Source organism: Cavia porcellus, unplaced genomic scaffold (genome assembly GCF_034190915.1).
Source record: "Cavia porcellus strain 051 isolate PalLab524CR breed Dunkin Hartley unplaced genomic scaffold, mCavPor4.1 scaffold_6, whole genome shotgun sequence".
Taxonomy (NCBI): domain Eukaryota; kingdom Metazoa; phylum Chordata; class Mammalia; order Rodentia; family Caviidae; genus Cavia; species Cavia porcellus.
Genome location: NW_026947489.1, coordinates 85,503,472 through 85,524,168, shown reverse-complemented (window position 1 = coordinate 85,524,168; position 20,697 = coordinate 85,503,472). Strand labels below are relative to the sequence as shown.

The 20,697-nt window shown below is 42.9% G+C and overlaps 1 protein-coding gene across 5 annotated transcripts in view; it reads left to right on the top strand.

The window, feature by feature from the left end:
• Positions 1-10,644, top strand: part of Hlf (HLF transcription factor, PAR bZIP family member) — a 52,253-nt gene extending 41,609 nt beyond the window's left edge. For 3 of the 5 annotated variants that reach the window (XM_005002366.4, XM_063251292.1, XM_023563834.2), the window contains 2 exons: positions 884-1,104; positions 6,190-10,644. In XM_005002366.4, coding sequence (XP_005002423.1) covers positions 884-1,104; positions 6,190-6,408 — 440 coding nt within the window. In that variant the 3' untranslated portion in view covers positions 6,409-10,644. The remainder of the gene's footprint in view (positions 1-883; positions 1,105-6,189) is intronic. The other 2 variants (XM_003466828.5, XM_023563835.2) reach the window with 1 other exon arrangement.
• Positions 10,645-20,697: the final 10,053 nt, after the last annotated feature.

Below are 20,697 nucleotides of genomic sequence, written 5' to 3'. Positions count from 1 at the left end.
TTTGTGCATTTCTGGTTCTTTGGTCCTTTGAATCCTAAAGTGAAAGTACAGGTGTCTCTCCATTACGTCCATGTGTAATCTGTGAGATGTTCTTTTAGCTTCCGTCTTCCCCACCTCCACGGCCACAGTGAATGTGTTCATGGTTTATCACAACAGCCTGGATCTGGTCTGTCTCCAACCAAGCCCACTTCCATCCACCCACTGGCATTTCTTCCGTCTTTTTCCAAGCTTCAGCTGTGTGTTGCTCTACTGCTTGGAATCTACCAGTGTCATTCAGGGCCTCACCACTGTCTTGTTGGTGGCCACATCTGCCCTTCTGCTTTTCCCTGTTCCATCTTGTCTTCTGAATCAGCATTCCAGCTACCGAAGGTGATGTGTGGTTCTTTTAAAAAAGCAAACCTGTCTCTTGTCTTAGTGCCTGGAATATCTTCTTTGGTAATGTATCTGTGTCCAGGCACAGCTGTGGCAAGCATCCTAAGTATGCTTCTCTCCAGACTTGCATCCATCCAGGTATCTGCATTTTACCCTCATTATTGGTCGGTTTTCACAGCTTACCTGGGAAATATGTAGAAGATCAAAGCCAGGTGGTTCTGCGGATTGCATCTTGCACCATACCTGACATGCAGTTGCTGCTTCTTGAGTGTGTCATAGGAAAGAACGAATTCGTATTTTCAAACGTGTGTGTGGGTCACTGTTTTGCCTAATTTGAGACAAGGAAAGTCATAGGTAGCCATCTGTGTTCTCAGAAACTTGGTAACAAATGCTGATAGGGTCATATATAAGTTAAAGACTTTTGCCACTCCTCTTAATGGAGCACCATTAAGAGCATGTCTCCTGCATCTGCTTACGGTGTGCTTGAGTTAAAACTCCTATGCTGTTCCAGGTCAGCTGTTGCCAGCAAACCGCAATACACCAAGTCCCATTGATCCTGACACCATCCAGGTCCCGGTGGGTTATGAGCCAGATCCAGCAGACCTTGCCCTGTCCAGCATCCCAGGCCAGGAAATGTTTGACCCTCGCAAACGCAAGTTCTCCGAGGAAGAACTGAAGCCACAGCCTATGATTAAGAAAGCTCGCAAAGTCTTCATTCCTGATGATCTGAAGGTAAATTGGAACTGGTAATCAGGCTTTGGGCAAATGAACAGTGGGTGGGACTAAGAGGAAAGTTAGAGGTGAGCCCAGGAAGATTATGTACAAGATGTGATTGAAAGATACAGTGGATATTTACATGTTTAGCAAATTGATTACAATAAAAATAAAAAAAAAACACATTGCCATTACCCACCCTTCCCCTGCAAATGCTTGCTTCAAACACACTTACTGTATTGTTCTTGCCAGTTTCTAAGCAGTCCTGGGAGTCCTTTTGTGTGAGTCTTTAGTTACACTGTTGTAGCTGCCTTGATGTCCTGGATCTATTCACAATGTTTTCCTTTCATGGCTATTTTGACCTTGAGGAAGAGTTGTAAGTCGTGCAGCACCAGATCTGTAAATAATATGAGTGGGGACACAGCGTAATGTTTACCAAGCCCACCCTTCGAGCTGATGGCCAGGCACTCACCATTTTTGATCACACATTGTGAAGAGACAAAAGAGAACTTTCAGAACTGCTCCTAAAAGTGGCGAGAGCTTAGGACAAGTATGCTCAAACCGGGGAGGGGATTCTGAGGGGGGTTAACGGCAATGTGTCTTTCACTGTAATAAATTTTTAAAACATAAACATTCACAGTATAGTTTGATCACTTCTTATGAGCTAAGCCATGAAGGACTTCCTGGCGTGTTACGTTCCTTTCTGGGAATCTGCTGAAAAAACATTTTCATCATTGGTTCTAAACAGAGATAAGGAAAAGCAATACAATGTAAGAGGGTTAGTAAGCCCATGAAAGAAGCAAAATATGACCCATATATCCAACCAAAATCTTTCAAGGATAGAAATAGAAGGAGATTGTTTAGGAAGGACTTCTGGGTCTTACAGTCCTCAGGATTCCCTTCCTTTTGGGAAGACCTCGGGGAATAACAGCCAGGACTAGGACTTTGTGCCCCGTGGGCAACCAGAGAGACCAGGTAAGATATTGAGGGTGAAGCTGGTGGACTCCTGCCACATTATGTGTCATGTTCAGTTTGTGTCACAGGTAGTGGTCAGGTGAGTAGCTCAACAAAAGGTTAATTTTGGGTTGGAAACTACTATGTGGAAAGGAACACATTAGTCATAAAGGGAAATGGATTTACTTTAGGAAAACCAATATAGCTTAAAACAAAATTAATCCTGACACATTTTATGATATTTCGGGGTCAGAATTCTTTCCAAAATGATGCTGTATCCACTAATAACAGCAGAACCATTGTTGATTAGCCATTTCATAGTTTCTGTATTTATATTTCTTTTCACACACAAAGACAATGGAAATATGATTATGCCTTTTGAAGGCACTGGAACAAGACATAATTAGCCTTTTCTAAGGTCTGACCTCTACTTCAATCCTAAATATGGTTCACAGACTCCAACATTGGGAAAGTGGGAGTTTGGGAGACTGAACTGATTTAGACCAGTTTCTGTTGCTTTTCGTGTTTGGAAAGAACAGAGGAAGAAAATGAAATAAAACTAACACCAGAGGCAGAAGTACTTGACAGATCTAAATCACTGCTGCACCCACATGTCTGAGAATACCTCCAATAATGCAAAATAGGAAAATTTTAGGGCTGACGAGAACTTTAGAGAACCTTAGTGGTGTCCCTTTATGGTAGAGAAAAAGGCAGAAGGGAAGCACAGGTCAACTCCATCTCAGAAAACTCACTACCTCAAAAAACTCACTGACAAGGTTTATGCCAGGATCCTTGGTGACAATTCAATAACTATCACTCTGAAAAAAAAAGGATTGTGTATGGTAAAGATCAAAAAATCTGATCTCCTGGTTCGTGGATGGCTGCACTCCACAGGCTAAGACCAGGGAGTTGTGGAATTAGGTCTAGGGATCATTGGAGATGCCTTCTTTCAAATGAGTGCCTATCATGATTTTACATTCTTAGTGATCCAATTCTGTGTGCATTTCAGAGTCTCATCTCTTAACCTAAACTAGGGAGCCTGTTCAGCCTGGATTTCCTCTTGGTTGGAGGCTAGTTTGAAAGAACGCTGCCAAGTAGAAGATAAAACTTCCAGCCAGATTTTCAGAGTCTCCAAATTTACATGTTCAGAACAAAGAGCAAGATTACTTAATAATGCAGGTAATCTTGGCAACAAAGGTGGTGAGAAGCCATCTGTGCTGGAATTATGCGTATTACTGCTGCCATGGCCTTTGCACATGGTGGGTGGGGAATGGACAGGGGTACTTTCCTGTGCCCTTGAGTTTTGCTTTTCCAAGTCACAGACCATGAGCTTGTGGGAAGCAGGAACAGAAAGAGCTGTCACGGAAGCAGAGAAAACTGAACTGGGGTGGCTGAGAGTGGTATCCACCAAAAATGATGGACCAAATGATGGATCCACCAAAAATGATAGCAAACATTCCCTGGAAGTATTAAGGGAGAACACACTGGGGTTCTTAACTGAAAACCTGTTTTGTGATCTGCCTTTTTTAATACTTTTAAGAATTCATCAGACAGATCATTTTCAAATGCTAAAATATGCCAAGCCCCACATCAAGAATTAAGTTGTTCCTGGCCTTGTGGCCAGAAAACAAAGAGTATTGACATCAGAATGGGGTATGGCCGAGTGGGTTCTGGTTGGATGAGAGTAACTGGGTCCTCAGATGACATTAGCACCTGGGAGGAGGAAAGAGACCGGAGATGTCGTACTCGATTTATCAGTTCCACTCAAGACCCTGTTCCTCCCTGTCCCCAACTATTCTGTAATGACAGACAAGACAAGCTGGTTTTTCTAGGCAGGACACTCCTTCTTCCATCCTCATTTCTGTCTCTGTGTCCTTTGTTCCATCTCTGCCCCATCCTCCCCTGTCCCCTCCTCCTAACACTTTTGTTAGCTCAGCTCCAGGCACGGGTCGGTGAGGCTGGGAAATGAAAGTGCTTTAGAAGTAAGAAGAGCTGTAAGTAACATACAGCCTTTGGCTGTTACCTTGAGATCAGCAGGAGAGTCCTTGGTCCTTTAGATCTGGTCCGTACAGTCACTGGCCACCAGACCCATGGCCTATGGCAATCTGTCTCCATCCCTCACTGCCATACAGCTTACTGGGGCTCATGCGCATGTACTCTCTGGCCACCTGGCATCCTGTTCCTCTGTGTGCAGCTGCTGATATATCCTGAGTTAGTCTCTTTTGGGGTTACTCTTGGAAACCACGCTTCTAGGCTCATTGATGAGTGTGCTGGATTTACCAGTGCTATGCAGGGCACGGAATGGGGCTTATATCCAAGTGACACAAACAGCCTCCATCAGAACTGGTGCTTTACAGTCCTGGCTCTGCCTTTGGGCCCCTTGTCCCTGTGATGTCATTGGCTGTCCTCCCAGAGATACCATTGCTATTCCTCCCAGCACTCCTGCCTCTCCCTCCAACTCCCCAACTCCCTCTGTCCAGGCCTTCTCATTCAGGTATTCTTTAAGGGGCAACCTCCTCCCTAAAGAGGAACTCTGGTACCAAGTGTTAGGAAGATCATTTTTTACACTCTTTCATGTATGAAAAACTAAAAAGCTAGGGGTATTTTAGAAACAAAATGACAGAACCAACTTGTGACCAGCACATGGGAGGTACACTCTGTCTTTATGTAGGACAGATGTCTACTGAGGATAATTAGCGGATCCAGGGGCTGAACACTCATCTTGAATTTTTCCTGCAGCTTTGACCCCACCCCACATGACCTCCTCCAATGCCCACACCTTCCCTTGGAATGCTGGGGCAGGTGAGGACTGGCCTTACACGCTTGTTCTGGGTGGCAGGTGACTGCACAGCTATTAGCTTTGCTACCATGGAGGGCTATGCAGTTAAAAGTTACTGAGGAAAGGAAGTTGCAAGCTTTATCAGGTAACACCAGCAATGAATTGGGAAGATCTGAAAGAAGACTCATTTCTTAGTGAGGAAGCTTTCCTCTCTTTTGGTGGGGTGGGGCAGCGAGTGGGGGAAAGGAAGAATTGCTTTCATGTTAACAATTACCCAGGGCAACTGAAACCCAGAGAATAGTTCAGCAAGAAAGTAGCGTAAATTATTTAAATGCTAGTCACCAATATGGTATTCTGACTAGTGGCAGATTGGAGGGATTTTTAATTTTCGTTTTCAACAATCAGCAGGTATACCCCATTATATAATATTCTTGTGGTTTGGACTGTATTTATCTTATTTCTTTCCTCTGCCTCTCTTGGTCTGCTCTGCAGAGGCATCACTTTTATAGCTTGGTGTAAGTCAGAAGTGGCAAACCTATGGCGCACACACACTGCGGTCAGATGTTTGTTACCATTGAAAACGCTGAAAGCTTCACTGTAACTGGTATAAATCTTTGTGAGGCTCTTTCTATGAATATATTATAATTTTTTAATCAAACTGGAACAAAACCAAATATTTACCAACGGAGTGCCATTGTTTCTACTCACGTTGTGATGTTATGAACTATCTTTATGGCCCTTTAGGGTCATTACTTTGAATAGCTGCAGAGTATCCCTTTGTGAGTATCAAACTGGTAAGCATAGATCATTAGCTTTTCTACCGTATTTTTCATTTACAAAGAGTGCTACAGTAAAAATGTTGTGCTTGTGTCTGTGTACTGGCAGGAAGGTGCTATAGGCTGCAACCCTAGCAGGAGAGTTCCTAGCCTAGATCAATATGATACATATTAAAACAGTCGAGTTGGTAAATTGCCTTCTAAAAATACTGTACCAACTTACAGTAGAAGAGCAGATAAGTACCAATGGGAGAAAAAAGGGCTCCAAAATTTTCAGCCAAGTGTGAAGGTTGGAGCGTGCTTCTGGGTATGAGGTGAACGGCTTGCTTCCCTCCAGGCTCTGATCTCCACCTCGATAGGAACCAGCTCTGCTGGGCAGAGCAAGGGGCCTGTCGGGACAGGTTGGTCCCTGCTGCAGGGAGGAAGCCATAGCTCATGGACTATTTGCTCAGACAGGCAGAAGCTAATGAAGGAGACACAAGGGCTGAACCGGGGCTGGCATCTTAGTGTGGCCTTCCAGGCTGTGGGGACCCAGGTGACCCTGTGCTGCCAAAATCTAATGCCTCATTTTCTTTACCCTTCTGTGACTCCGAGCAGGATGACAAATACTGGGCGAGGCGCAGAAAGAACAACATGGCAGCCAAGCGCTCCCGCGATGCCCGGAGGCTGAAGGAGAACCAGATTGCCATCAGGGCCTCGTTCCTGGAGAAGGAGAACTCAGCCCTCCGCCAGGAGGTGGCTGACCTGCGGAAGGAGTTGGGCAAATGCAAGAACATACTCGCCAAGTACGAGGCCAGGCACGGGCCCCTGTAGGCTGGTGTCCCTGTGGGCTGGCCTTGGGGTAGATGGACAGCTTGTGTCCTGTCTGATAGCACCACACCCAGACCGACCTTTCTGACATCCGCACTTTACCAGAGGCATAAACACAACTGACTCCCATTTCGGTGTGCATCCGTGTGTGGATGTGTACGCGTGTGGATGTGTGCGTGTGTGCGTATTCGTGTGCTTGTGCTTGTGCTCCTGTGGTCAGCTGTGTTCGGGCGTGTGTGTGTGTGTGTGTGTGTGTGTGTGTGTGTGTGTGTCCCTTTGCACTTGCCATTTTGCGATAAACCTCTCATCGTCTTTTAGTCTCCCAAAAGAAAGGTGCCATGTTTTTACTAGACCCTGGAGCACCCCGCCATGGGTTTTCCACCCCCTCCCTGCTCCAGCCCTGCCCTTCTGTTTTCCAGCTCACCTGCTCTCCTGAGAGCTGCTGGGCGTCACTAGGAAGGGCCCTGGGAAAATGGTGGATCTCAGTCTTTGAGAGTGCAAGCTCTTGTTTTTGTCTCCTCCGTAAGTTGCCGTGCCATGAGGTGCACAGACTAACTTAGCACTACACTGCAGGTCTCTTCGTTTATAGGTTGCTTTTCTCCTCCTTTGAATTTTGGTGATAATCGTCTTCAAATTTAAAGTGCTGTTTAGATTTATTGGATCCCATATTTACTTACTGCTACTTACTAAGTTTCCTTTTAATTCCACCAACCCAGATAAGTACGAGTACTCTTATAGAACAGAGTGTGTTTTTGCACTGTCTGTACCTAAAGCAATAATCCTATTGTACGCTAGAGCATGCTGCCTGAGTATTACTAGTGGACGTAGGATATTTTCCCTACCTAAGGATCTCACTGTCTTTTAAAACGCAAAAATTAAAGTAATGCATTTCAGCATGATCAGAATATCCCCAGGACAGGGAAAGAGAGGGCAACGAGAGGTGTAAGACTGAGGGATTAATTTATTAGTACATGAGCCAAAAAAAAAAAAGAGTGTCTTCGAGTAGCCTTTGATAAGTTTGGTTTTGTTGTCTCCTCCAGCCACACTGACCCTATTCTCATTTTGTAGTAATCTTTTTTCCATATTCCTCTTAATATCCAAAAATGACTTAAGATTCATTTTCCCCATTTTTTGGTAATACATATATTTCTGTGAATTATACTTGGCTGTTTTTAAAAGATCGGTTAAGTTCTTCAGTTGATGTTTTCTATGACCCTCCTTCCTCGTGGTGTTATTTTTGAATGCCTCATAAATTAATGATTCTGGAGCTTATGTTTCTTATTCTCTATTTGCTTTTAAACGTTTGTGCTCTTATAAAGTGGACTTCTGAAAAAATGAATGTAAAAGACACTGGTGTATCTCAGAAGGTATGGTGTTGTCACAAGACTGGTTCATCCAATCAATTTAAATGTTTACTACAGACCAAAAGGAGAGATTGTTAAATTGTTTAATGTTTATACAGAATAATTATAGGAAGTTCTTTTTGTACAGTATTTTTCAGATATAAATACTGACAATGTATTTTGGAAGACATATATTATATATAGAAAAGAGAAAAAGGAAAAACTATTCCATGTTTTAAAATTATATAGCAAAGATATATATTCACCAATGTTGTATAGAGAAGAAGTGCTTGGGGGTTTTTGAAGTCTTTAATATTTTAAGGCTATTACTGACACATCAGCATGTTTTCTGCTTTAAATTAAAATTTTATGACAGTATCGAGGCTTGCAACGAATCCTGTTCCGACGCTTTCTTATTTCTTATCAGGTCTCAGAAAGAAGTCAGTTAACATCACCCAAAAGCACAAAATGGATTTTAGTCAAATATTTATTGGATGATACAGTGTTTTTTAGAAAAAGCATCTGCCACGAAAATGTTCACTTCAGATTTCTGAGTTTCTGGGATGGAGTGTGGCTGCCAGTGCCCCAAAGGATTCTGTTCTTCTTTTTGGGCACATGCATCTGTCTTACGCAGCACAAGGCTGACATCGGTGCTATGTGTATGGCTTATAATTTGATAGATGTTTCGACTTTAAAGGTGAATGTTCTTTTGTTTCACTAAGTTGTATAATGTCACGAAATTCTGCTGTTCCTGCCAAGAAGCATTTTGTGCTAGATTAAAATCCCCTTTCCTCAATGGGAGTTTTCTAGTTTCCTGCCTCCCAGGTATATGAATTCTTTAATGATTTGGTGGTCTCCTTGCTAATCCATGAGCAATGCTTCTCTCCAGTGTCATGGTTTGGGGAAAGGCAACTAGTGAGATATTCCTGCTAGCTACCCACTTTGTCAAAAGATACAGATAATGGCACAAGATGATAGAATATTGGAAATACATTGCGCAGGTAAACAGATAATAAAAGTAACAAAACCTTTGGCAATCCTCTTAGATTTGGCCTTTTCCCAGATGAAGAGCCTAACTGCAGAACTGTTAAATGGTAGTCATTAAACAAATACAAATTATACCTTTAAGCAGAGAAACATTGAAAGGTTATAATGGGGACCATCCAGATTTATGGAATATCAAGTGGTAGCCGAAAAACAAACATATTTCAGTACTGATCTCTCGTGGAATTAAGCTGCGTCTATCAAATAAACATCACAAATATTTTCTGCAGAAGAAATAAAAAGATCATAATAAAACGTTACTTTGCATGCCAGAAAAGGTTTCAGAAACCTACCTCATTTTAAAAGAAAAAAAACACTTTGAAGTCTGCACAGGTGCCTTATATATAGGTCATTGTAAACACAGACACACACTCAGACATACACACATGAACACACATACACACACACACACACAAACATGCATGCACACTCCTGGATTAGCTGTCTGCCAGAGGCAATTAGGGAATAAGGCAGTTCTGCGGACTGGGGTGGGAAGTGACTTGGGTCCTGGGGTCAGGGAGTGCCCTCTGACTGCACCTATTAGGAAAATCTTATTGTCATTTTCACCCTTTTTTCCTAAGCATCTTTCAGAGATTAATTACTTGGCCATTAAAAATGAATCCATTTCCTATCATGCCAACATCATTTAGACAGTTTGGTCTGAGCATTATAGGACTTCCAGAGAAGGTCACATCATTTTTTCTTTTGATTAAACTTGCAAAGGCTAGGGGCTGGGGATTTAGCTCAGTGGCATAAGCACCTGCCTTGCAAGCAGGTGGTCATGAGTTCAATCCCCGGTACCGATTTAAAAAAAAAAAAAAAAAAGTAATAAAAAAAATAAATAAATAAACTTGCAAAGGCAAAAAATGATGAGCCTCTTTCTGTTCCTGCTATCTTGAGGGGAGGAATGGCTGATGGGGGGCCCTAGACAATCACATCCTCTTGAGAACATGGCTACTTCGGATCATTCAGAAACACATTGAGCAAGATTGTCTCTGAACACACAGGTCCCCATGGAATCTGCCCTCAAAGCAGAAGGACTGTTTTGTTTGAAGGGAGTTCTGATGGGATCCTGGCACTTACAGAAGCCATGCAAGATTTCCCAGCAGTTGCTTGTAATGCACTGATTTTGTGTGGGAACTCACAGTGGTTCTCAGTGTTCACTCAGAAGGTCTATTGTGTGTTTTCAGAAGCATCAAGGACAGTTTTAAAGGTCACTTTTCTGCTCCCCAGGGATGAAACCACAGACTTTCTATAAAATGGAAAGTTAGCCTTGGGTTTTTCTAGTAGTTCGTCTAACTTTTTTTCTTTTCAGAAAAACACACTTCATCATACTTAGTCAGATCTCAAAGCATTGGCCTCCTTGAGTGTGTGGCCCTGGAGCCCTGGGTTGAACACTGGGTTTGGGCCCTTGCAGGTGACTGACGTGAGGTGTGTCCACTTCCTGCTGAAGGGTCCCCTCACGGATGAGGCCTGTTCTTCAGGTGTTTGCTAGAGGTAGTATAATTAAACAATGAACAGAACTTTATCATAGGTCTTGAGGAACTGGACTTAGCAATTTACTTGAATGCTTTTTTCAGGAGATGAAGTATATACAGGGGAGCGTGTGTGCATGTGTGCGTGTGTGTATGAAGTTTGAAGATGTAAAATATTAAATTTTGAGCACCTTACCAAACAACCCATCATCCTTTTGGCAACACCACAAAGATCGCATCTGTTAAACAGGTACAAGGTAAAACAGGTTAGTGTAATTTGTACACCGTAGTAATGGTGGTATTTATACTGTTAAGTTCAAATCTTTATCTGTCTGTTGTTCTTATTGTTTAATAAACTTTGAATTTTTTTTCCTTTCTTTCATGTATTTTCGTTACCAGTTGGCTGGCAGTCAGATTCTGTTCCCACCACCAGAGCCAAGAGACTGTTTACAGATACCAGTTACATAGATGACAAAATGCTAATACTGTGTAACTAGTAACAAATTAAAGTTTTGAGTACTTCAGGGCCAGATGCTGAGCTGTACAAGGGAAATGTTTTATTTAATCCCATATCAAGTAGGGACAACAGTTATTCCCGTTCACAAAAATGAAAATGAAGTTAGGCAGGATAAGGCGCTTACCTAAAGGCACACGGTAGAAGTGGCAGAGATGAACTCCAATCTGTTGAATGGGTATCATTTAGAGGCTGTTTCCCAAAGGTCACTGTGCAAGCTGTATTCTTGTTGGCTTAAGAAGAAGCCACCTGGGGTGATGTCACAGAAGGACAGATCCAGTAATTCTGAAACAGCTCTTGGATGAGGCCTAGACCTCCAAATTGTTTAATCTTTGCATGTGATCTTTACAGTGATCCTTACAGTCCTCTTTCAGCCCCTAAGGAGCATTCATTCTGAGACCCCATGGATAGCGAAATCTATGGGTGCTCAAGTTCTTTTATATAAGATACAGTATTTTCATATAACCTAGACACATCTACCTCTATACAGAGTACAAATCATCTCTACATTACTTATAATTATACAAGTGCTACATAAATAGTTGCATTGTTCAGGGAATAAAAAGGAACAAAAAACACATGTTGGTTTAGATGCAGACATCCCAGGCCTAAGCACATGGCACAGGTCAGCAGCAGAACAGCAAAGGGGAGGGGAGAGAAGAACCTGCACAACCTTCAACAAGCACTTTTGTTGGGTAGGACGATTTTCAGAAGGAAAAAAAAAATACATATAAAGTTGAATACTTGCAAATTCTCTTCACATTTGTGCACATACAGCCCTTGGATCTCCTTTGTGCACCACTAGACACATGTTCCCCAATGTCACCATTCTGTGTGCAGGATGATTCCTATGCACTCTGTAGTCTGCATAAAAATCTCACCCATAGGTGACAGGGAGGGGTGAAATGAGTCCGTAGGGGAGTGAAGGACAAACTAATGAAGGTCCTAGCAGTCCTTCAAAGTCCTAGGACTTCCCTGGTTCTTGCTCTTCCGGCTTCAGTGTTAAATCTAGCATTATAACGCGCTGCCTTCCCCCTGTCCCACCCGCCTCATATGTTTGAGGGCTAGTTGGAGTGGGTATCTATTCCTTCCAACCACAGCTGCTGCTGCTTTTTAAGTTTGCTTTGGTTTGAATCAGCCAAGCACCTTGCAGAGTGCCAGGTCCGCAGAGGGGTGCAACAAGTCCCCCCTGGTTATTTGGTGTATGGTCTCAGGGGTCTCCTGGGTGTCCTATGGACAAAGCTTACCAGAGAAGTACAGCATCTAGGGAAACCCAGTTGCTACCTTCTGTATGTTGGGTTTGAGAAGCAGAGTGGAAACAGCATATACTTGGGAGCTGAATTAAACCTCAGTTTAACCCCTGTCTCTGACATCTATGTATTTAATAACCAGATGTGTACCGAGTATCCATTGCAGAGAAGCCCTCTCAAGCTAATAGCATGATACTTACTCTTTCTGTATCTCTGAGTCATTTAATCATGTCTTAATATGATTTGCATGAGCAAGATAACATACATAATGCATGTGGCAGTGGAAGTATTAAACCCTTAGAGAGTGTTTGTTCCCCCCTCACACTGCCCAAGCCCTGCTGTCCTTCCTGGACATCGTATAAGATAAGAATCCTCCAGAAGGAGATGGCCAAGCATTTGTGTTTGCTCCTTGGTCTTTGAAATTCAAATAAGTAACACAAGTGCACAGGGAAACTCAATGAGGTTACTTAGTACTTTGGTCCCTTTTAAGCTACACTTAAGTGCATGTTTCCTAACATATTAGAGGACTGGGACTGGATAAGAAAGGGGTCTTAACGAACCTCTCCTTTCTAAAGCTCTTTTCTTAAAAATCATCCATTTTATGTTAAGATGAGCAAATAAGTATTTGTCAGTGGAGACTGCGTTCCATCCTGGGTTGACAACTCCCAACTTAATGCTCATCGCCTATTTCCAATCTTGTTCCCTAACCATTATCATCACGTCTTCACCTTCAATGCCCAAGATAAAATGGTTATGCAAGCATCACGGACTTTCTGTACCCCTTAATCCCCATTGATTTTCAAAAACCCCCCCAACTCTGCACGTGGTCCCATAAACCAAAGCGGGTGCTTTGCTAACATAGCTCTTCCTGTTGTGTGTGCCACCACCACACAAATCGAGAGCTTCTGCTAGGTAGAAGCACTATAAGGATCTGGGCTCTGAGGCCACTACCGGGAATAAGACTTAAAATATAAAATACTAGAGGCTGCTGCCCTTTAGTTGAAGTTGGAGTTCCTAGCCAACAGGGAAGTAGGTGGTTTTTCCTTGGAAACAGAGATCATGGACTTCCAGGATGACTCACGAGGCCAGTCATATTCCAGTCTCTTCCCCCCCCCAGTAATCAATGCTGTCCTTTCTCTCAGCAGCGTCCCGGGACTTTGGAAGCAGTGAAAACCAGGAAAGAAAGGGAGGGTCCTCTTAGGAGCTCCTACCATGAACAGGAAGCAGGGAAGGAGGATGGTCCCCTCCCAAAAGGATCCCCCATGTCTGAGCATCGCTGCACCTCTGAACCTTCCCTCATCTCCTTTGCATTTTGGTCTTTTTGGTAACCCTGGGAGAGACTCGGGTAGAACAAACAAGGAAGGAGATTTGGTGATGGTGAGGCTGTCCCAAAGTGCAGCGTGTCTCACCCCACTGTATCCTCAAGAGTGGCCCACATTCTAGCTCCGTGCAGGCCAGAAGAGCTGGCCCATGCCTCCTCAGTCCTCTGTAGATGTATCCCATTGTCTTCAGCTGCAACTAAATAATTGTGACTAAAGTTTTAATGATGTAAGTTCCTCTGACAGGAATTTGCCGGCTTCTCATCCTGCATCTCTACCTGAAAATTTTGGTCCATGAGAGAGAGGCCTGGGCTCAGCTGACTCTGTATGAGATAGGACTTTCTTTCCCAAAATGGACCTCATCTCCTCCTGGTGCTCCTCTTTCTAACTTTTCTGTTTCTAGCTTTGAAGCCAGAAAATGCATGTGGTTTGACAAGGCTTCTGGGACAGCTCTGGGATGCTCCTCCCCATCTGAACCCTTACCTGAGCTGCACTGTAGAAAGTTTGTCACATTCCTTTCAGGTCCCTTTCTCCCCCGTGGTCTCCCCAGAACTACAGAGGAAGCGGAGGCACAGAAGAGCTTCAGGAAAAAGTACCCTTAAAAGACCAAAGGCCTTTCTTTCTTTTGAATGAAGATGAATCTCAGAAATGGAGTATTTAATTTAGGAGAGGAGACAGGGATGGGTAAGCACAAAGGAGATGAGACTTCCCTTGGTCTCACAGTTCGCAGCAGGAACCTTGGATTCAGGCTATTTGGGTACAGGGGTGGTCCCCTGGCCCTCAGTCTCTCTTATCTCCTTCTCTCTCCACCTCCCTTCCCCTCCTTAGTTCCCTTCTTTTTTTCCTCCTTGGTGTGTGCTATTGAGGTGGAGAGGGATGTGAATGAGACTGGAGAGTGTCCTTAGGGAGCGCTGTGATGGAGACTCAAATCTCCAGGCAATGGATAGGGATAGGAAAGTCCAGATAGGTGCCCAGGTCTTCTGGCCCTGACACCCACCATGGTCACGAGGCCATTCCCTAAAGGGTTCCTGTGAGCAGGAAGCCTATTCATTTGTCACTGGCAGAAACCAGCCCCCAAAGCCCTTGTAGGATCACACAGTAATGTTTGAGTCAGAGGATGCATTTAACATATCCTATCTGCAAAGCCTTTCATTTTCCAGATGAGAACCTTGTGGCCTTGAGAAGAAATGTGACATGCGTATTCTACCCAGCTACATTCAATCACAGGTCAGCAACCCCCGTTTCCAGGCCACGTTGTTCACTACAATACCCTGGCTCTCTTTCTGGGGTTTCCCATGGTGGATTCAAAGGGAGAAAGACAGCCTGATTCTTGTTTTACAGATGGAAAACGAGAGACGTGAAGACCCTCATTGCTTACATCAATTGTCATCCCAGACTAAGCCTTTCTGTGTCTAAACCCTGCTCACTTTTTAAGATGCTGAAACTCACTTTACCGTGGAATCTTCTCTGGTCTCCCCATTGGAAGCAGTCTTAGTGTCAGTCCACTGCCAGCCCCAACTCTCCCTCTGTCTCTGTCTTTCCAAGGCTGACTTCCTTCCATGTGGTTTCAACCTTTGCTGGCAATGCAGACCCTTCCACAAGGATGTCAGCGTCTTTGACAGCAGAAATTGGATGTTACGGATTGCAACCAAACCTAATCCTAACTAATTCCATGTGTGCTCTTTATTTTTTAATGTGCTTCTGTGTTTTCATATTCTTTATGCAGATTTTTTAAAACAAGAAGATTTTTATTAAAAAAAAAATCTAATTACTTGGAACAGTGTGAGCCAACAAATTCTGCTTTAGCACCTAGACCTTTACCCTAAACAGTGGAACCTAATGCCTCCTGTTCACCCCTGATTAGATGCAAACCAGGATCTGGACTGGCAGGATGGTCAGAGGTAGGTGCCAGCAAAAATGGTGTCCGAAGTGATTTCAAAGGAGCTAACATCAAAGTTCTCTATTATTCAATCATTTCCTCTGCTTTTCTTAAAAATTTTTTTATTTTAAAAATAAACCAAAGAAAATAAAACAGAAGAAAACCAATAAAAATAAACCAATATAACTGATATAGGACTTCAAAACCTTATGAAATCAACAATAGTTGCCTTTTGTTGTCTTCAAAATAGCTGCAGATGCCTTCAGACATAGTAGAAATTAAACAGAACAGGATAGAATAGAAACAATAAAAACAATGAATGCAATAAAGGACTTCAAAACAAGACAATAGTAAATCCAGAAAGACTATGTCTTGCTATCTTTTAAATAGCTGCTCATGGTATCAGATTTAACATAATCAAACAGCAGAGAATAAAACCCAGTAAAACAGTGAAACTGATATGGTTTCTAGGCAGGCGATCACTTCCTGGTAAGGCCTGGTTCTCTCCCCTCACAGTCTGGGAATGGCACTGACTCCCGGGAGAGGCTTGGGTCTGGCTGTCCCCACTCTGGCAGTGGCCTGAGCATGGCACCACTGGTCTCCAGGCAGGGATCACCTCCTGGTGAGGCTTGTTCTCTCCTCCCTGCAGTCCATGAATGACCCATTTTCTCTGCTTTTGTAGAAGAGGATTTTTTTCCAAATTTTTATCAGCTACAACAGAAATTGTGCAAAGCATTTTAGTAGAAATTTCCAGCTATGAGACCTTAGAAAGCTGCTAGAGTAGATTCTTAAGAGAAACAGAGGTAGGGGCATGTAATTTGGGGAATTTATTGAGAAGCAAGTGTTTTATTTTTGTTGTTGTTTTGTTTTAACCATGCCAAGGATTAAACCCAGGGGCACGCTACCACTGAGCTGTAGCTCCAACATTTATTATTTTATTTTGAGACAAAGTCTCACTAAGTTTTCCGGGTTGCTCTCAAACTTGTGATCTTCCTGCCTCAGCTTCCTGAGGAGCTGGGATTACAGGCAAGTGCCACCACATTGAGCTCAATCTCTGCCACCACTTTCATGTCAATATTAAAGTTCCTACTTGTAAGCCTATTGCTTTTTACAAATGAAAGTTCTAAGATTACAATAATAAAAGGTTCTCTAATCAACTGTACATGAAAGCAGCTTGATAAATCTGCTCTCTACTGAGCATGAATATTCAGAGAAGGCCCTTTCATTGCAATACATTAACAAATTTACAAGACAAAAGGAAGAACATAAGCAAATATTATTATTCTTTATTGTACCAGACCAGTTTGCAGCCTTGAGTTTTTTCTTTAAAAATGTATTCCTGTAATTAAAACATATCAGCTTACTACTGTTTTCCTGGTTTACTATATGAATTCACGTTACTGACATGATTATAAACATGACACTTGATAAAAGGAAAAAATATGGTTTCCTGGTCATTAATTATCACTCCTTCTATTTTATGATTATTACTGGAAGTAATTGCGTTGTGCAGAGGAGAGGAGATAAAGAGCTATCCGCTGCTAGTACAGCTCTGGTGCTCCCTGCTTTGGGAACAAGAGTCTCCCTGCCTTCTAATGAAATTCACCTGACCTCCACACCATCTTGAAAAAACAGCCCCAGAGCCAGGTGAGGTGGCACACACCTGCAATCCCAGCACTTGGGACACTGAGGAAAGAGGATTCTTGCAAGTTCGAGACCAATCTGGGCTACAAAGTGAGCCCAATCCCAGCCTGAACTGCATAGCGAGACCTTGTCTCAAAAAGATTAAAAAAAAAAATTCGATAAAGTGGTGTCTCTGGTAACTAAGTTTATTTGCTGGGGCTTCCTTATTTAATTGTAATCCCCTTAGCACTGGGTCCTTGTCCATTTTTCACAAATGTGAAAGAAGAGACACCCTGTCCTCTCTCAGAATTCCCTATTACCCCTGGTGCTGCAGACATGTGGGCCCAGATAACGCTTTGCTAGAGGAGCCAGCCTGGGCCTTGAAACATCTTTTTTTTTATCTGCATCTGTAGCCTCTACCCTCTAAATGCCAACAGTACCCCCTCTCCTATTATGACAACCAAAGTTGTCTCCAGAAAGCACTCCAGGTACATTAGGCTGAAATGTAGAGGTGTGTGGTTGAAATAGCCCTGGCGGGGAATTTGAGCTACCTTTGCTGAGCCTTCATTCTCTGCATCTGTAAAGTTGGAATCATAATACCTATTTTGATTTGACGTGGGGTTCAAAAATAGTAATGCATGTGAAAATGATTTGTATCATAGTATAAGCTCATTATTATAGACAGGTCAGAATTTTATACTGACCTCAATTTGTGTGTGTGTGTGTGTGTGTGTGTGTGTGATGAGAGGGTACAACTCTTAAAATGATCTATAATTGACTTCATCTTTGAGTCTCCCAAAACTTAATTGGCCAATTAATGGTAATTTATTTTCCATTTAAAATAGGCTATTTCATTCAACTTAATCTGTTTGAATCAAAAATTCAATAATTTCAAATTACAAATGTCCAGCACAGTCCTTCTCAAGGCATCTCTCTATAGGTTCTACCTGTGTGCAGGTGTAAATTACAAATCCCACGGTACAGAAGGAAGGAATCTCTGTTCCTCATGATGACCCCAGGTCTGCTGCTCTCTGGGACATTTTGATTTGGTTCCTGAGGATAGCCTTGGAAAGAGAAACTCGCTGTGTTCTTTTGAGTTGTGTGTGGAGATTCCTGCACCCTGAAACTGCCTTACTGGCTTCCTAGACTGTTCTAGTCTTTCAATTTTTTCAGCTTCTACATCTTTCTGGGAGACCTCAGATGTGTTCCTTGTGTCAAACTAGAGTCTGCAAATATTAGCAAGGCAGTCCTGTAGTTTATTCACTTGGACACCTTCCTTAGCCATGGTCACTTGCTGCCTTGTGACCCTAGATTGCTTATGGGGCCAATCAGGAGCCATTTCTAATATATTTGAACTTACCAAGCGTAAGCAGTTCTATTTTCTTATCTGCACGGTCCTGCTGAATATCTTTCCTATTCTCCAAATGGAAACAATTCTAGATGTGGCCTTGAGTGGAAGAGCCACTCAAAACCCCAGACATAAAAACCTTCTCAGACATAAAAACCTTTGCTTAGCCTTTCCCGCAGGGTGGGGGTTCCACTAGCATCATGGCTTCCTTCTGCCCTAATTTATGGAACTTCTCTTCAGCAGTGGCAATATGGCAGAAGGCCTTGGGGAAACGGACTTATCAATGAGAGAAAAAGGCATGAGAAGTACTTCAAAAATATTACCAGTTAGAGGGTTCAGGGGCAGGTGAGGGCACAGTAAAATCCTCTGAAAATGAAAAGCATGTTCCAAATTATCTTCAAACTTCGGCCAACCATGCTCCTACTCAGAAGTCAACTTCTGCTCTCAACAACCAAAACGCATCCTCAGCAATGTGTCTCTTAAACGTTTAAAACTGCCTTGGCTTCTTAGTTTTCCTTCCTTCTGTTCTTTCCCTCTTGTTTTTCCATCTCTCCTCTCTCTGGAGCTGGTTTCCTGTGTGACCCACTCCGGGGAGTTGTCCCTGGAAGAAAGCCCTTGGATTAGCAGAGGGCTCCCTGCCTGCCTTCCCATCTTTTCCGGGGAAGCCAGGCTGACACAGCTGCTCTGGCAACCAGTATTTCCACGGAGAGCGGCCAAGCATGTGGAGCTTCTGCTGAGGCAGCAGGACAACGTCCCCTCATGGAAAAGCCATTCCAGTGTGTTGCTTCAAAAACCACCTGAGAGGGCCAAAGCGGGTGTTCTGCTTCGTTCCATCCCCAGTGGCTCCATCAGTGCAATGCCCTTTGAAAATTTCGACCCTCTAACCTGTTCAGGGCCAACTATGCATCCTTAGACATACCCTGAAGCTAAGGCTACATGCATATGCATGCGTGTGTACTGACACACACATGCAACACATGCACTCCTAAACACACTTCCCTTGGACTCTCTTTAGAAGCCTGGATTTATATAATGGAACTTCCCCTACCACATGGACTAAAATAACCCTGGCATCCCTTTCTGGTGGATTTTAATTAGGAAAGACATAGCATTTAAATTATGCTTATTACTTGCAGTTGTTTGTGCAGGCTCTGGGTCTAGGAAAAGACAAGGGAGTCATGTGAGTTCAATTTTTGTTAATGGCACAGCCCTGGGAAGGGAAAATTGAACTTTTAGTCTCCTTCTCCTGTTCTAGGCAGCTTGGTTGAGAAAGAAAGTCCAAGTTTTAGTATCATCACCATCATCATCATCATCATCATCATCATGACTAACATGCTTTGAGTGCTCCTTCCAGGCCAGAACTCTGGCTGGTGAGCATTTTACATTTATTATCTCCTTTAGTCAAAAGACTTTATCTAATAGATCCTATTTGGGACTATTTCTAGAAAAATAGCACCTTAGTGTAAATTCAAGGTTTCTCCCCAGAGCCATCAGGAACATACAGAGTGCCTGGTGGCTCACAATACACCTAGGGTGATTGAATATACATAAATGAATGCGTAAATGTGGTGAAAGTGCTCAGAATGAGTCCGAGGCAGAAGAATTATGTGTGGGAATGTGCTTCTGGCCTCAGACTGCTTCTGAGTGTGCAGACAGAGAGCGTGTCATTCTGGTCTCTAACGGATGGCTAACACTTTGGGCAGATTTAAAATTTGAGAGAATTGAGAAAATTTCTCTCCCCTGCCTCTCTCCCAAATCTTTATTGATATATTACTAAGGATAAAGTTTCAGGCCACAACTATAATTTCTGACAAATTATTTAACCCACCTGGCTTTATATCTTTGTAATCATACCGTGTCTAGAGTAGTAATAGCTACCTTCTCTAAGGATCTTAAAAGATCAGATGTGTAGGCAAGTAGGTATTTTTCTTCTCTCTATTTTGTTGTTAAGGAATATATTAAGCGACTTCCACTATGGTTATGCACTTAATTATTCCACAAGTGCTTATCGATTATCCATTGTGGATTGTACCATACTCTAGACGACATGAATACAATGTTGAATGGGCCAATGAGTGTGACAGGGAAAACAGATACTAAACAAATGACTGGGATAACATCAGAGTGCAGTAAATGCTATGAAGAGAGTAAAAGACAGCAAAGTAGAAAGGTTGTAAGAAAGTAAGGTGGGGAACTCTAAATAACATGGTCAGGAAAGACTCCCCGGAATAGTGTCTTCTAAGCTGTCTCCAAATGTAGGAGGAAGAAGCTATGCCTAAATTGGTGGGAAGGGAAGAACAGTTAAGTCAACAGAACAGCTCATGCAAAGGTCTTCTGGTAGAACGGATGCCTGGATAGACAGCAGGTCTGAGTGTTTAGTGAGGGAGAAGTAGAGAGGTCCAGCATAGAGCTGGCGGGGAAGGCAAATAGATGCTGCAGCGTGGAAGATGTTACAAAACTTACTGAAGAGTTTGGAGTTTGTTCTAAACGCAGTGAA